This window comes from Rhincodon typus, chromosome 13 (genome assembly GCF_021869965.1).
Source record: "Rhincodon typus isolate 14 chromosome 13, sRhiTyp1.1, whole genome shotgun sequence".
NCBI classification, from domain to species: domain Eukaryota; kingdom Metazoa; phylum Chordata; class Chondrichthyes; order Orectolobiformes; family Rhincodontidae; genus Rhincodon; species Rhincodon typus.
Window position 1 is genome coordinate 26,242,003 of NC_063344.1, and position 17,249 is coordinate 26,259,251.

Sequence of the window (17,249 nt, forward strand, 5' to 3'; positions counted from 1 at the left end):
ACCTTGTTATCTCAGATTCTCCAGCATTGGCAGTTCCTACTATCTCTGTAAGGAAATACTGATCTGTTTATAGACAGACACCTTCAGGAGAAATACCAAGGAATGTCAAGAACAGAACATGGACCTGTTCACTAGGTTTATTGACCTGAAAAAGGTCTTTGATACAGAGAGCCACGAGAGCTTGTGGAAGGTAACAGTGAAATCTGGCTGTGCACTGGTTGCAATCAGCAGTTAGGATTGAAGCAGGATTGAACTGAAAAGGTATCCCACTTACTCATCCCAGTGAAACCATGAAAGTGATCCTGTTGTATTTTGTAGGTCAGCAATGCCTTGCATTTAGTTTAAGCATAATGAATTATATTGAATTTAAATTAGATAACTTTTGAAACGTTTGCCAGTAAATGCTAGTGGCCAGCATGGGATGGAAAGATGAGATGATGGAATTGGTTAAGTACAAGTACATTAATTTGACCACAGACTCAGTGACAAGGTGGAATTAACATGAGCAGGAATGGAATAGGGGGGTACAGTATGGGTAATGACAATGATGGGATTGCATAGGTGGGAATCACACAGGTGAGAATGGCATATTGAGAAGATTGGCATAGGAAAGACGGAATGAGATGTGATGGGAATGGCATGAGAGGAAGATGAAATCACATGTGGTTTGGAAGGGGTGGAGGGCATGATAGAATTTGTTAATCACACTAATTTCACCTCAGGTGTTTTGCGGTCTTCTGCTAGTATCAAAATAGTATATTAAACTGTCCAATCCAGAGACATTCTTTCATAATGAAGATGCCAATGTTTTTCAGGTTAAATCATAGGGCTTGATGCTGTCAATGGTAATGCACCTCCAGCTGAAAAATCTGGGCAGTGCCCTCCCTTATGTAGCCAGATTGCCATGAACTGATTTAACAGCAATCAGTCTGTCAATAAGCTTGCAGCAAATCACCCTCCCTCATCTGGAGGAAGTTTAATTCCAAGAACAGAGTACAAATCAAGTGGCTAGCAGTCCTCTAGTCCCAGTAGTGCAACTGGGCGCAGTGGTCATGGAACTGGATACTGGGGGATTTGCTAGGATCACTCCAGTCAGTTCCAGCAAATGGAGTGGGAAGCCAGTTTTATTCAAGTAGGGTGTGGCAAACATGTATTGAGATATCACCTTGAGGGCCTCTGTTTACGTGCAAAAGCAGTTGGCACCTCCACTTCCTGGGTCAACAAAAGGCCGCTGGATGCTATACAGCCTGGGCACATGCTGCCAGTGGTAAAATACCAGCCTTGAGAGAGAAACCCCATAACAGACTATTAATTGACTAATTCTGAGAACCTCAATTGGCGCAATGACGGGCAGGCTGCCCAGCCCCTCTCCCACCAATGGTGGGAAAGGGGTAGGTGTTGATATCCATGGATGCAAGCTTACCCAGTGTTACCCATTCCCCCTGCTACACATGCAGCATATGTTTAATGAAATCCTTCTGTGCTGTTTCTATGCTTCTATGATAATTGCTTTCATTATATATAAAGTAAAAAAAACCTTAAAAATTACTCTTCTCTGGAATAAAAATATGTTCTCCTTCAATGTTCTAATTAATCTCAGTCATCCCCACGAAATTAGTCAGAAAGCTGTTCCCAAAATAAGGTGAAGTAAAATATATTTTCATAAGACATTCAGTCAGTCAGTGATAGAGGAGTTTGTTAACAGTACAGAAATACACATTTCATGGACACTTTCCATAACATACCTATTAGTTTCTGGGCGAACAATTGAAGATTTTGGAGAACCTTCTCTCTTATTAGTTGATCAGCCAAATTCACATCCTCACTTGAGACAGTAAACCTTAGGATTACTTTGCGTTGTGCTGCAAATGATGTGGAAAAGTGATTAATGATTGAGACAAACTGTTGTCAGGATGTTTCTCAAGTATTTCAGTTCCCTGACTATAAGGTAGACATAAGATAAAATGGTACAATGCTATACAAAACATTCTGGTGTACATTGGTTCTTTAAATGGTGAATGTAAGCCTGGTTATCATTGTGTAAATGATGGCAAAATATAAAAACAAAATAGAATCCTGTAATAAAAACAGAAAATGGACATGATGTGCTAAATGAGCTGTTTCTGTGGTTGTGATTATTCTGGCCTCGATTTTCATCAGGATGGAGAGCATCTTTACCATGGCAACAATGCTGGAATTTGCCAGGAAGCACAAGTTCCCTCCATGGACACGCCCTCTCTCATTTGGACAGGGGTGAGATTGGGGCTGATCCATGGTTCATGTGTGCACAGCTTCCAGAAGCAGCTGACCATTTAAATTACTAACCATCTTTAAAGAAGTGTGCCATTGAAATCCCTGAAATCTGGAACCCGGAGTGGACAGATTTGAACAGGTAAGGGCAGGTCCATTCTCAGTGCATTGCTTTTAGATAGCCAGGTTATCTATTGGCCACTGAAGTACCCCTGTGGATATGGAGCTTGGAGCTTGAACACTTTGGACCTTGGAGAAAAGGATCCTTTTGAATTCAGTATTCTTTGGGGGTGAGTGTCACAAATCATAGGCAAGGGTGACTGGAGGGGTCCTTTAGGATAGTTAACTATGTGCAAGATTGTGTAAATGATGTGTAAACACCTTGGAAATGTCCAATTTGTCAAGACCTGTTTCCTGACAAGTTTCTAGAAATTTCAAAGTGTTGTTTCAAGAGCATATCAGAGGCTGGAGATTCTGTGGTGAATAACTCACCTCCTGAAATACCAAAACCTGCCCACAATCTACAAGGCAAAAGTTAACAGTGTGATTGAATACTCTTCACGTGACTGGATGAAGTGTTGCTCCAACACTCAAGAAATATAACTCCATCCTGGACACGCAGTCTACTTGATTAGCGCCACAAGTATTCACTTCCTCCGCTACAGATGCAGTGTATACCATCTACAAGATACACTGCAACAACTCACCAAGGCTCCTTAGATAGAAGCATGCAAACCTGCAATCTCTATCATCTAGAAGGATAAGGGCAACAGATATATGGAAAAACCACCACCTGCAAATTCCTCTCCAAGCTATACACCATCTTACTTTGAAATATATCACCAGTCCTTTACAATCAGTGGGTCGAAGTCCTAGAATATTCTCCCAGAGACACTATAAGTATATCTATAGCATATGCACTGCAATGGTTCAAGAAAACAGCTTACCACCACCTTCTCAAGGGCAATAGGAATGAGCAAATGTGGAGAATGGCTTTGTGATTGCAATGCCATTGTTGCCTGTTACGGGCAATACCAGATTGCTAAGTGTACAGTAGCCTTTCAAACATGGCAAAGGTGCAAGTGATGCCAATGGATATCCACTGAGTGGTGAGTTGTTCTGGGAATGACACACAGTAAGGTGGGGCTGGAATGGATGCCATGGGTACCATGGGGTAGGGGAGGCAGTAAATGATGTAAGTTTATTAGATATAGCAATAAAACCCACTTGGCCTCACACAAGATAGGCTCCAAAAAAACCGGTCATAACTGGAACTTAGCCAAAAATATACAATTCAACCCATGGTGTCAGTTCTGTGAAAGTGATTCTTTTAAAAAGATCGGAAAGTCACTTTTAAGCAGTGATTCAAACACTATTGCCAAGAAAGCATGTGACTTAAGTAAAGTGACTCTATTAGTTAATTGGGCACTTAACTGCTGAATATTTACAAAGTGGAACTTTTACAATTACAGGAAGACAAATGGTCAGAGGGCAGGTTCGGGTCTCAGTTCAAAAGAAAATTTTAATGTGAACAGATGGACAATTTAGTTTGTGAAGTCTTTAGATGGGAAAGAAGTCTTTAGTCTTTTTTATAACAGTCCATAGAAAGGGGTTAAAATGAGCTTCGATTCCTCTTAATATTCAATGAAAAGAATCAATGAATTAATCTGTATTTCTTGTGTCTCTGAGATTTAGAAATGGAAAGAATCACATCTGATGAAGGTGCAAAATAGCTGAAAAGAAATGCTTGCTACCTTATTAGTTTGGAAGGAAATTAAACAGTTAAGATGGGAATGATACTTCACTGGAATTGAATTAAATGATGGGCAGAATCTTATAGGGGCCTGAGCGTCGTGAACTAGGGTGGGATGTGAGGCAGTATCGGGTAATAAATACGGTGAGGTCCATTTCAATGTGGATATTATCTCACTCCATGTTTTAGACTTTTCACAAGTGGTATGGTGAGAGTCTAGCCACACAGTGGTAGGATGCCAATTCATGTTGTCTCGGTAATGCCACAACTTACCTGATTAATATTCAGACTCCCATCTGACCGAGTTTACCAAACAATCTAGACATTGGGAAAGGTCAACAATGAAACCAGAGTGTGTATCTGGTAAATTCAATTTGTTACTGGTTCCAAATGACCTCCACGTTGGACACTGGACAACAGCATCTTATGGTTTGAACTGTAGACTCCAGTCGAATATATTGGTCCTCTAATATGCATACAGAATCAGCCACCCTACCACAAATGTCTTAGCACTAGTACTGTGCACTGGTCATGGTCTGGAAGCACATCCTTGCATTGCAGTCTTTACCAGACATTAGCATTGAAAAGGCTGCAGCTGGGACTCTTTGTGAACAGCGATAGGCACCCAGCTCATGGATTGGATGAGGCTGCATCTCAGGATGCTCATTTGCTCACTTAGCGCTTGCCCACTTAATATATATCTGGATAATCACAGCATCCCTCCCTTCTCTTTTTGTGCCATATATTGAACCATTCCAAGGAGATGCTAATCTAATGTTCAGTTTTCTGAGTAACTACCACAGTGTTTCATCAGGACTTACCCTTAAATATAACCTTCAATCTTTTTAAGAATTCTAAGCATTGGAGATGTAATGTAATGGCTATAGCATATATATATCATGATTTACGATCAGGACAGTTTTGAAGAATAATGTTGTTTTTCCAGCTTTGATTCTGAGGCAATTAAGCATAATCCATTTTGAATTCAATGATAATCTTGACACAAATTGAATGAATTTAAATACCATCAGGTTAATATAGCTATGACAGAAAAGGTCCAATGCATATTAATAACTATTGATATAGAACTAACTACTGTTGTTGAGTTTAATGTGGTCTCACTTGCTATTGGCTGAGAGGAACTCTGTATCCTTTGTTCTGGTGTACTTGTTGGTGCTGTTATGGATGTAAAGTTGGATATTGTACTTAATGATTGTACAGGTGAAGAACTTGCTTCAACAGGAGTAGTCAAAGTACTTGAGGTATCTGGGCAAAAAGAAGAAAAATTAACATAAAGTTTCTTTAAAAGATCAAACGTTGACCCATAATCTTACTTCATGAAGAGCAAAATGTTAATTTCTTTGGAAAAAAAAGTTGGTATTTCCAATCAGGATGCCTTTGGGACTGATGTGTTATTTTACTGGCCGCGATTATGAACCAAGAAGAAAATCTGCTTTTAATTCAATCACAAAATCTAACATGAAATCAACTATTTTTGAGACAATCAGTAGGAAATATTTGTTAAAAGAATGCTTTCTAATTTCTGTTGCTGTCAAACTGTTCACTGTGAATGAATTTGTTCCTGTGTCCTCACATGTTAATATCTGCGTTGAAATATGTTGGTTCTGATGTACTTGTTGGTTCAGTCGTGGATGTAGAGACTGGTAATGTAATTGTTGATTGTATAGATGTTGACAATGTTTCAGCAGTACTTGTAGAAATGCTTGATGCACTTGTGTAAACCAGATAAAAATTTAGTCTTGAATTACAACATCTGCTGAATCTTAATTATTCCATGCAATTCCATAATGTTAACATGTGAAAAATATTTGTTATGTATGACAGTTAGTACATGAAAGGGTCAACTAACACCAAAAAATAGTAGCGATAACAAGAAAAAAAGAAAAAAATTTTCTGAAGAAGGGTCTAGGCCCGAAACGTCAGCCTTCCTGCTCCTCTGATGCTGCTTGGCCTGCTGTGTTCATCCAGCTCTACACCATGTTATCTCTTATACTGAACTGTTCCTGGATGGTGAAGAACAGTTCTTCAGTTGTTTCTGAGCTTTTACCAGATTGTTTCATGAGCAGTAATGTGTATAAATTTAGCCTTTGGTCATACAAAGAATCTCATTCATTTGAGATATACTGTACCTATTATGCAAGAAAATATTCTTTTATTGAGAGTGAGTCTGACATCTGTGAAATATTTTGTGTGGGCATCCTTCTCAACTTTGAATCAGTAATTTACCAAACAAAATTAAAGGGAATATGGTTTGAAGAAATGAATCTATTCAAGGCATTAAAACGGAACTAGTAAATGAGACTACATGTACTTACAAAGGTAAGGGTATTGACATATTTATCAATATTACATCAATTTACAGTCAGGACTAGTTTGAAGTATGATGTTCTTCAATGATGTTTTTCTGGCTCTGATTTTGAGACAATGAAATGTAATCTGTTTTACGTTCAATGATAATTTTGGCGGGACTTGAATTATACTGCATATCATCGCATTAAAATTAGCTGCGGCAGAAAAATGTATGACACTTATTATTTCCCGTTGTTACAGAACTGAAAGCTGTTGTGCAGTTTGGTGTGGACTCACTTGTTGTTGGCTGAGTGGAAGTCTCTGTACTTGTTGGTTCTGATGTAGTTGTTGGTGCAATTGTTGATGTAGAGATTGGCGTTGTAGTTGTTGAGTGTACAGATGTTGAAGATGATTCAGTCGGAGTAGTTATAGAAACACTTGATATAGCTGTGCAATAAAAGTCAAAATTTAATCTTGAATTACAACAGAAACTGAATCTTAACTGCCCAATGAAATAACATTGAATCACTACAGTGTGGAAGCAGGCTATTCCACTCATCAAGTCCACACCGACCCTCTGAATAGCATCCCACCCAGACCCATACCCTATCCCTGTAATGTTGCATTTCCCACAGGTAATCCACCAAGCCTACACATCCTTGGACAACATAGCATCGCCAATCCATCTAAACTGCACATCTTTGGACTGTGGGAGGCAACCCACACAGACACAGGGAGAATGTGCAAACTCCACACAGTCAGTTGCCTGAGGGTGGAAGCGAACCTAGGTCCCTGGCACTGTGAGGTAGCAGTGCTAACCACTGAGCCACTGTGCTGCCCATGAGCAGAATTTATTATTTATTACAATCAATCCATGAAAGAGTTAATGTATTCATAGCTGGTACATTCAGATAGTTAGTATGTTAAAGGTTTCACGAAAAACAAAATATTGCATCCATTTAGCAGGAAATATGTTCTGTTCCCAGGAGGTGCTAATTACCATTTTAGTTCTCTCTGAGTTTTTTCCCACATACTTCATGTGCAGCATCAATATGCACTAACTTTTAAATGTAGCCCACCTTTACACAAATTACTATCATGTACTTGAGATAAAATGCATCTATTCTGTAATACTGCTATTCTTTTGGTGGGAGTGAGCCTAACTTTGGTCAAGTATGTTGCTTGGCCATGTTCTCCACTTTGAATAACTAATTTACAAAACCATCTCAGCTTGAACATGGATTGATGACAGTGAATCTATTCAGGGCATTAAATGGGACCAATTGATTTGACTACGTGATTTTGTGTACTGCAAAAGATAAAAGTTTTGACACTCATTTCAAGAAAATGTCATGACTTATACTAAAATCTCCCAGTGATGATTCTGATACTACAAGCATATAACGGTTAAATTCAATGTTGATTTTTGTATGATTTGAAGTATTTTACAAACCATCAGAATAGAATTGCTGCAACAGAGAAAGGTACAATCCCTTTTAGTTCCTGTTGTTACAGAACTGAATAGAGTTGTTGACTTTGATGTGGACTCACTTGTTATTTGCTGAGTGGAAGTCTCTGTACTTATTGGTTCTGATGCAGTTGTTGCTGCAGTTGTGGATGTGGCGATTGGTATTGTAGTTGTTGGTTGTACAGGTGTTGAAGATGATTCCTCAGGAAGAGTCAAAGTACTTGAGCTAGCTGTAAGAAACAATATCAATGTAAGGATTTTAAAAAGAATAGCAGCTCAACTGTGATCATCTTCCATTAAAGCAAGATTTTAGTTCCTTTAGATAGAAGGTTGCCAATTTCAATCAGTATGCCTTTTGTATTTGTATGTGATGTAATGTTATTTTACTTGTTGTGACTATGAGCCAACAATGTCTAATCTGATTTTAATTCAATCATAAAATCAGGAATTAATTGGATTATTGATGACCCCATCAGCAGGAAATTGCTGCTATAGAAAAGGTCTGATGCTTTCAATTCTTGTTTGTCATATTGTTTAAATGTGAAATGTTTAAATCTGAGAGGTATTGTTTTTCATTACAGTTGGGATATCAAAGGATTTGCTAACAACAAAACCTAAAGTCGATCCAGCAGGTTATTTTGAATTGTGCCTCGGTTGTGGTAACCAATTGTACAGTTGTCTCTGAGTTTTCACTAGAATGTTTCAGCACCAGTAATGTCAATATCAATTTCAATATCCTTTTATTGTCATGTGTACTCCATTGTTGGAGTACAATGAAAAACGTTTACAATGTCTGCATACTTACGGCAACATCTTAGGTACAAGTACCTAGGTACAATTCTTGGATACAGCGGAGGAATAGAAGTAGTTGCTTAATTACAGAGTTGGAAATAAGTTAAAAATAGGAAAATACTAAGGGGTTAACATGACAGTGTTCTAAGGTAAGGATTGTCCCTCAAACGTGTCTCCATCCAGGACTCACTGCCTACGAGCTGCTCCGGGGGATTCCCCCCACGCCGCTCCAGGCTCGCAGCCCAAGTGCTGCTCCCGGGCTCACTGAGGGTCCCAGAGCACAAGGCCATGCTACCCGTGCTGGTTCTGTTGCGGGACACGGCCCACTCGCTCCACAACTCCACTCTCTGTGGTGCGTGGCAGTAAGGGAGAAAGGGAAAACCACAAAGAGGAGAGAGAAAAAGAGGGGAAACAGGTGAAGGGACTGGCAAGCAGAGGGACTCCGACTGGAGCATCCTACTCTGCCACCATCTTGACCATCAATGTGCACTTAATGTCTTGTTCTTATGAGATAGCCTAACATCTGTAAAATACTTTGTGTGTATATCCTCCTCAACTTTGAATCAGTAGTTTACGAAGCTAAAATATCCACTACTCTGATCCAGGACAGTGGATCTAATCAAGGCAGCAAAGAATGAGCCACTGGACATGATTTAATGAGACAATACACTGACAAAGATGAGCATTTTGTGGTATCGAGTAATATCATATCATGATTTGCAATCAGTTAAATTTTGAAGCATGATGTTTTTCACTGTTGTTTTTGCAACTTTGGCAGGAGTTGCATTATTTCTATACAATCAGAATAAAATAGCTGCTGCATAAAAGGTCTCAAATGTTAATAGTTCCTGTTCTTATAGAATGGAAAACATTTGTTTATATCGATGTGGACTCACTTGTTGTTGGCTGAGTGGAAGTCTCCGTACTTGTTGGTTCTGATGAAGTTGTTGGTGCAGTTGTGGATGTAGCGATTGGTATTGTAGTTGTTGATTGTACAGGTGTTGAAGATGATTCCGTAGGAGTAGTTGTAGAAACACTTGATGTAGCTGTGCAATAAAAATGAAAAGGTAGTCTTGAATTACAACATGAGCTGAATCCTAACTGTGCCATGCCATTGGGAGATGTTCAAACCTGAGAGGTAATTGTACACGTGACAGTTTAGCCATGAAAGGGCTAACAGACTCCAATAAAATAATGAACCATCTGGCAGATTATTTTGAACTGTTCCTAGGAGATGCAAACCAGTTGTTCAAGCTTCTCTGCATCATAACTAGAATGTTTCAGCAGCAGTAATATGCACTTCCTTTTAATGTAGCCTTCAGTCACACCAATGGCCCTCGTGCATTTGAGACATGATTAATCTAAAAGTAATAAAGCTGTTTTGTCTTTTTATAAGTGAGCATAACTTCTGTTAAACATTCTGTGTGTGCCTCTTCACTGTTTTGAATTGCTAATTTACAGAACTAAATTACCCAGAAACTGGATTATGCATTATAAAGGAACTAGTTAATGTGACATCATGATTTTGTGTAGCAACTAAGATAAGGGTTTGACACATATCTCAAGAAAATATCATGACTTATAATAAAAACTCTTTTAAGAAATGAGTGTGGTCATTGTCGTTTATCAATCTGTGATTCTGAAGCAACAAGTCATATTACACTTAATATCAATGACAATGTTTGTAGGCTTGAATTATTTTTCGTGTAATTAGAATAAAATAGCTGCTGCAGAAATGGCCTGATGCCTATTAGTTTCTGTTGTTATAGAACAGAATACAGTTGTGCGGTTGGATGTGGACTCACTTGTTGTTGGCTGAGTGGAAGTCTCCGTACTTGTTGGTTCTGATGCAGTTGTTGGTGCAGTTGTAGATGTAGTGATTGGTATTGTAGTGGTTGATTGTACAGGTGTTGAAGATGTTTCAGCAGCAAGAGTCAAAGCACTTGAGGTTGCTGTAAAAACAAAATAATTGTAAGTTTTTTAAAAAATAACAGCAGCTCCTCCATGAAAGATTTTAGTTCCCTTGGAAAAATGATTGCCAGTTTTGATTGGGCCTGCCTTCAGTGTTCATAGATTATTATTTCACTTATAGATAACACAGTGTGGAGCTGAAGGGGCACAGCAGGTCAAGCAGCAACAGAGGAGCGGGAAAGTTAACGCTTTGAGTCGGGACCCTTCTTCAGAAATGGGCTTTGGAACCATTTCTGTAGAAGGGTCCTGACTTGAAACATTAACTTTCCTGCTTCTCTGATGCTGCCTGGCCTACCGTGCCCCTCCAGCTCCACACTGTGTTATCTCTGACTCCAGCATCAGCAGTTCTTACTATCTCTGAGTTGTTATTTCACTTGTTGTGATAAGGAGCCAACAATGCCTAATCCACTTTTAATTCAATCATAAAATGTGGCATGAATTGGATAATGCTTGATATCATCAGTAGGAAACAGTTGCTAACAAACAGACCAGCTTTCTAATTCCTGTTGTTGTCAAACTAATTATTGTTCTTGAGGTTGTTGCTGTCTTTTCACTTGTAAATGTGGACATAGAAATCTCTGTACGTGTTGGTGCATTTGTGGATGAAAAGATTTGTGTTGTAGCTGTTGGTTATAAAAGTGTAGAAGATGTTTCAGCAGCGGCAATTGTGGAAAACTTGATGTATAATGTGGGTGTCAGAATTTAATACCTGTCCCTAGTTGACTTTAAGAAGGTGGTGCTGAGCTGCTTTTTTGAACCGCTGCAGTCCACATTCTGTGGGTTGACCCACAATGCCCATAGAAAGGCAATTCCAGGATTTTGACCCAGTGACAGTGAAGGAACAGCGATTTGTTTCCAAGTCAGGATGGTAAGTGGTTTGGAGGGGAATTTGCAGGTGGTGGTATTCCAATGTCTCAGCTGTTCTTGTCCATCTAGATAGAAGTGGTCCTGGGTTTGGAAGGTGCTGTCTGAGGATATTTGTTCAATTTCTGCAGTTCATATTATAGATAGTACACACTGCTGCTACTAAACATCAGTGGTGGAAGGAATGGATGTTTGTGGATGTGCTGCCGATCAAGCAGGCTGCTTTGTCCTAGATGGTGTCAAGTTTCTTAAGTGTTGTTGGAGCTGCACTCATCCAGGCAAATGAGGAGTATTCCATCACGCTCCTGACTTGTGCCTTGTAGATGGTGGACAGGCTTTGGGGAGTCAGGAGATGATTTACTTGCCACAGTTTTCCTAACCTCTGACCTGCTCTTGTGGCCCCTGTATTTACGTGGTGAGTCCAATTGAATTTCTCGTCGGTGGTAACCCCAAGGATGTCAAAAGTGGGCGATTCTGTGATGATAATATCGTTGAATGTCAAGGAGTATTGGTTAGATTATTTCTTATTGGTCATATCCTAACATTTGTGTGCACAAATGTTACTTGCCACTTGTCAGCCCAAGTCTGGATATTGTCCAGATCTTGTTGCAATTGAAAATAACCTGCTTCATCATCTGAGGGGTTATAGATGGTGCTGAACATTGTGCAATCATCAGCTAATATCCCCACTTTTCACCTTATAATTAAAGGAAGATCATTGATGAAACAGCTGAAGATGATTGAGCCTAGGACACTGCCCTGAGGAACCCCTGCAGTGTCCTGGAGCAGAGCTGACTGACTTCCAACAACCACAACAAATTTCCTAAGTGCCAGGTATGACTCCAACCAGCAGAAAGTTTGCTCCATGATACCCATTGAATCCAGTTTTGCGAGTGTTCTTTGATGTAATACTTGCTCAAATGCAGCCTTAATCTCAAGGGCTCTCACTATTACCTTACCTCTGGAAGTGAGCTCATTTGCCCATGCTTGAACCAAGGTCATAACGAATTCCAGAGCTGAGTGGCCCTGGCGGAACCCAAACTGGGCATCACTGCGCAGGTTATTGCTGAGCAGGTGCTGCTTGATAGCACTTTTGGTGACACCTTCCACCAGTTTACTAGTGATTGAGCGGAGATTGATGGGGCAGTAATTGGTTGGGCTGGACTTGTCCTGTTTTTTATGTACGGGGCATACCTGGGTAATTTTCCACATTGTTCAGTAGATGCCAGTGTTGTAACTGTACTGGAACAGCTTGGCTAGGAGAGTAGCAAGTTCTGGTGCACAAGTCTTCAGTGCTATTGCCAGAATGTTGTCAGGGCCCATAGCCTTTGCAGTATCCAGTGTCACCAACTGTTTCTTAATATCATATGGAGTGAGTCTTTAGACATGTATCTGTGATGCTGGGGACCACTAGTAGAAGCAGAGATGGATCATCTACGTGGCACTTCTGACTGAAGACTGCTCAAATGCTTCAGCCTTATCATTTGCACTGATGTGCTGCACTCTTCCATCACTGACAGTGCAGATATTTGTAGAGCCTCTTTCTCCAGTGAATTGTTAAATTGTCCATCTACCCAACGATGTGGAAAATTGTCCTGTACATAAAAAAAAGGACAAGTCCAGCCCAGCCAAATACTGGCACATCAAGGAAGGTTGAAAAAAAAAATAGCCAATCAACTGAAATGGTGGTTAGCATCCCCTTGGAACAGAACCAAATAACATTTTTTTTATACTCATTCATGGGATGAGGGCATCACTGCCTAAGCAGCATTTATTGTTCATCACCTAATTGCCCAGAGGTCAGTTCAGATTCAATCACATTGCTATAGGTCGAGAGTCACATTTAGGCCAGACCAGGTAAGGACGACAGTTTCCTTCCGAAAGGACATTAGTGAACCAGAGGGGTTGTTCTGACAATTGGCAATGAATTCATGGTCATCATAAGGCTGCAGAATCCAGACTTTTATTTATTGAATTCTAATTTCACCAACTGCCATAGCGATGTCCAATTTAAATGAAAAATTTACCAAACCAACTTAGACAGAGCATGGATTGATGATATGGAATCTAGTCAAAGCATTAAAAATCGGTCCAGTTAACGTGGCTATGCTATTGTGTGACCTCAGTATGATAAGTGTTTTGACACATAATTCAAGACTATGTCATGAATTTTGATAAAATCTCTTTTAAGAAATGAGGTTGGCTCTAATGTACTTATTGGTGCAGTTGTGGATATAGCAATTCGTATTGTAGTTGTTGATTGTACAAGTGTTAAATTCCGTAGAAGCTGTTGTAGAAACAGTTGAAGCAGCTGTTAAATTAAAATCAAAATTAATCCTGACATTCAGCATGAATTGAATTTTAACTGGACCGTGCCATGTCATCAGTTAAAATTCTGAGCAGAAATTATCAAGTGTTACACCGTTTCAGTGAAAGAGTCAGTGCATTCGTAGCGGCGACAAACAGGCAGATAGTATGTCAAAGATTTCTCTAAATAGAAAATATTTTGGCCATATTGCAGTTCCTTTGGTTCTGTTCCTTCGAGGTGCCAACTACCATTGGAATTCACTGAGACAACAAGGTGCAGAGCTGGATGAACACAGCAGGCCAAACAGCATCATAGGAGCAGAAAGGCTGACGTTTCGGGCCTAGACCCTTCATCAGAAATGGGGGAGGGGAAGGTGGTTTTGAAATAAATAGAGAGAGAGTGGGAGGCGGATAGAAGATGGATAGAGCAGAGGATAGGTGGAGAGGAAACAGACAGGTCGAAGAGGCAGGGATGGAGCCAGTAAAGGTGAGTGTAGGTGGGGAGTTAGGGAGGGGATAGGTCAGTCCAGGGAGGACGGACAGGTCAAGGGGGCAGGATGAGATTAGTAGGTAGGAGATGGGGGTGCAGCTTGAGGTGGGAGGAGGGGATAGGTGGGAGGAAGAACAGGTTAGGGAGGCGGGGACGAGCTGGACTGGTTTTGGGATGCGGTAGGGGGAGGGGAGATTTTGAAGCTTGTGAAATCCACATTGATACCATTGGACTGCAGGGTTCCCAAGCGGAATATGAGTTGCTGTTCCTGCAACCTTCGGGTGGCATCGTTGTGGCACTGCTTGAGGCCCAGGATGGACATGTCATCAGAGGAATGGGAGGGGGAGTTGAAATGGTTCGCGACTGGGAGGTGCAGTCGTTTATTGCAAACCGAGCGTAGGTTTTCTGCAAAGTGGTCCCTGAGCCTCCGCTTGGTTTCCCCGATGTAGAGGAGGCCACAACGGTACAGTATACCACATTGGCAGATGTGCAGGTGAACATCTGCTTGATGTGGAAAGTCTTCTTGGGGCCTGGGATGGGGGTGAGGGAGGAGGTATGGGGGCAGGTGTAGCACTTCCTGCGGTTGCAGGGAAAAGTGCCGGGTGTGGTGGGGCTGGAGGGGAGTGTGGAGCGGACGAGGGAGTCACGGAGAGAGTGGTCCCTCCGGAAAGCAGATAAGGGTGGGGAGGGAAAGATGTCTTTGGTGGTGGGGTCGGATTGCAGATGGCGGAAGTGTCGGAGGATGATGCGTTGGATCCGGAGGTTGGTGGGGTGGTGCATGAGGACGAGGGGGATTCTTTTTTGGTTCTTATTGCGGGGACGGGGTGTGAGGGATGAGTTGCGGGAAATGTGGGAGACACGTTTGAGGGCGTTCTCGACCACTGAGGGGGGAAGTTGCGGTCCTTGAAAAACGTGGACAACTGAGATGTACGGGAGTGGAATGCCTCATCCTGGGAGCAGATGCGGCGGAGGCGAAGGAATTGGGAATAGGGGATGGCATTTTTGCAGGAAGGTGGGTGGGAGGAGGTGTATTCTAGGTAGCTGTGGGAGTCGGTGGGCTTGAAATGGATATCGGTTTCTAGGTGGTTGCCCGAGATGGAGACAGAGAGGTCCAGGAAGGTGAGAGAGGTATTAGAGATGGTCCAGGTAAACTTAAGGTTGGGGTGGAAGGTGTTGGTGAAGTGGATGAACTGTTCGAGCTCCTCGTGGGAGCACGAGGTGGCGCTGATACAGTCATCAATGTAACGGAGGAAGAGGTGGGGTTTAGGGCCAGTGTAGGTACGGAAGAGGGATTGTTCCACGTAACCTACAAAGAGGCAGGCGTAGCTTGGGCCCATGCGGGTACCCATGGCCACCCCCTTTGTCTGTAGGTAGTGGGAGGAATTGGAAGAGTTGTTGAGGGTGAGGACGAGTTCGGCTAAGCGGATGAGGGTGTCAGTGGAGGGGGACTGGTCGGGCCTGCGGGACAGGAAGAAGCGGAGGGCCTTTAGGCCGTCTGTATGGGGAATGCAGGTGTATAGGGACTGGACGTCCATGGTAAAGATGAGGTGTTGGGGACCGGGGAATTGGAAGTTCTGAAGGAGGTGGAGGGCGTGGGTGGTGTCACGGACATAGGTAGGGAGTTCCTGGACCAAGGGGGAGAAAATAGAGTCCAGATAGTTGGAGATAAGTTCGGTGGGGCAGGAGCAGGTGGAGACAATGGGTCGACCAGGGCATTCAGGTTTGTGGATTTTGGGAAGGAGATAGAAGCGGGCAGTGCGGGGTTGGGGAACAATGATGTTGGAGGCCATGGGTGGGAGGTCACCTGAGGTGATGAGGTTGTGGATGGTTTGGGAGATGATGGTTAGGTGTTTGGGGGTGGGGTCATGATCAAGGGGGCGGGAGGAGGAGGTGTCGGAGAGTTGGCGTCTGGCCTCGGCGATGTAGAGGTCAGTGCGCCATACTACAACTGCGCCTCCCTTGTCCGCGGGTTTTATGGTGAGGTTGGGATTGGAGCGGAGGGAGCGGAGGGCTGCATGCTCTGTGGGGGAGAGGTTGGAGTGGGTGAGAGGGGTGGAGAGGTTGAGGCGACTGATGTCTCGACGGCAGTTGGAGACGAAGAGGTCAAGGGAGGGTAGGAGGCCTTGAGGTGGTGTCCAGGAGGAGGAGGTGTGTTGGAGGCGGGAGAAGGGGTCAGTAGAGGGAGGGTTAGGTGTCGGTGTGTGTTTTTATATGCCTTACTTTATGCCCTGCCTTATTGTTCACTAACTATTAAAAGTAGCCCACCTTCTCATAAATTACTGTACTGTATTTCAGAGCAAATGCATTTATCACATCAAACTGCTTCTCTGTTCATTAGGATTGCGCTTAACTTTGGTAAACCATGTTGCGTGGCCAGTGATGTCCACTTTGAATAAAAAATCTACAAAACAAAGTTGGCCAGAAGCAGGATTGATGAAATTGAATCTATTCAAGGCATCAAAGTTCGCATCAGTTGATGTGACTGCACTATTGTGTGACCTCGGTATGATAAGAGTTTCGAAACATAAAACAAGAACATGTCATGAATTTGCTAAGATCTGTTATAAGGAATGAAGTTGAACAATCTTGCTTTTGTAGGTGTGATTCTGAATCAACAAGTCATTTAAAATAACTGCGATGGTAATGTTTTTAGAATTGGAATTATTTCCCAAAACATTGGAATACAATAGCTTCAAGAGAGAAAAGTCCAAACCTTATCAGATCCTGTTCTAACAGAACTGAAAACAGTTTTTCAGAAGGAAATGGACTCACTTGTTGTTGGCAGAGTGGATGTCTCCGTGCTTGTTGATTCTGGTGTAGTTGTTATTGCACTTGTAGATGTAGGGATAGGTAATGTAGTTGTCGATTGCACGGGTGTTGAAGTTGATTCCGTAGCAACTGTTGTAGAAACAGTTGAAGCAGCTGTGAAATTAAAATAAAAATTAATTCTGACATTCAACATGAATTGACTCTTAAATGGCCCATGCCGTGTCATCAGTTAAAATTCTGAGTAGAAATTATTATGTGTTACATCTGTCGGTGAA

At 41.9% G+C, this 17,249-nt stretch overlaps 1 protein-coding gene across 1 annotated transcript in view; it reads right to left on the bottom strand.

The window, feature by feature from the left end:
- Positions 1–17,249, bottom strand: part of LOC125484720 (mucin-2-like) — a 47,484-nt gene that overhangs the window by 3,556 nt on the left and 26,679 nt on the right. Inside the window, exons 6-13 of the mRNA XM_048604568.1 lie at positions 16,978–17,127; positions 13,684–13,719; positions 10,379–10,492; positions 9,470–9,619; positions 7,865–8,011; positions 6,611–6,760; positions 5,126–5,269; positions 1,746–1,862 (exon numbers count right to left, since the gene is read on the bottom strand). Coding sequence (XP_048460525.1) covers positions 1,746–1,862; positions 5,126–5,269; positions 6,611–6,760; positions 7,865–8,011; positions 9,470–9,619; positions 10,379–10,492; positions 13,684–13,719; positions 16,978–17,127 — 1,008 coding nt within the window. The remainder of the gene's footprint in view (positions 1–1,745; positions 1,863–5,125; positions 5,270–6,610; positions 6,761–7,864; positions 8,012–9,469; positions 9,620–10,378; positions 10,493–13,683; positions 13,720–16,977; positions 17,128–17,249) is intronic.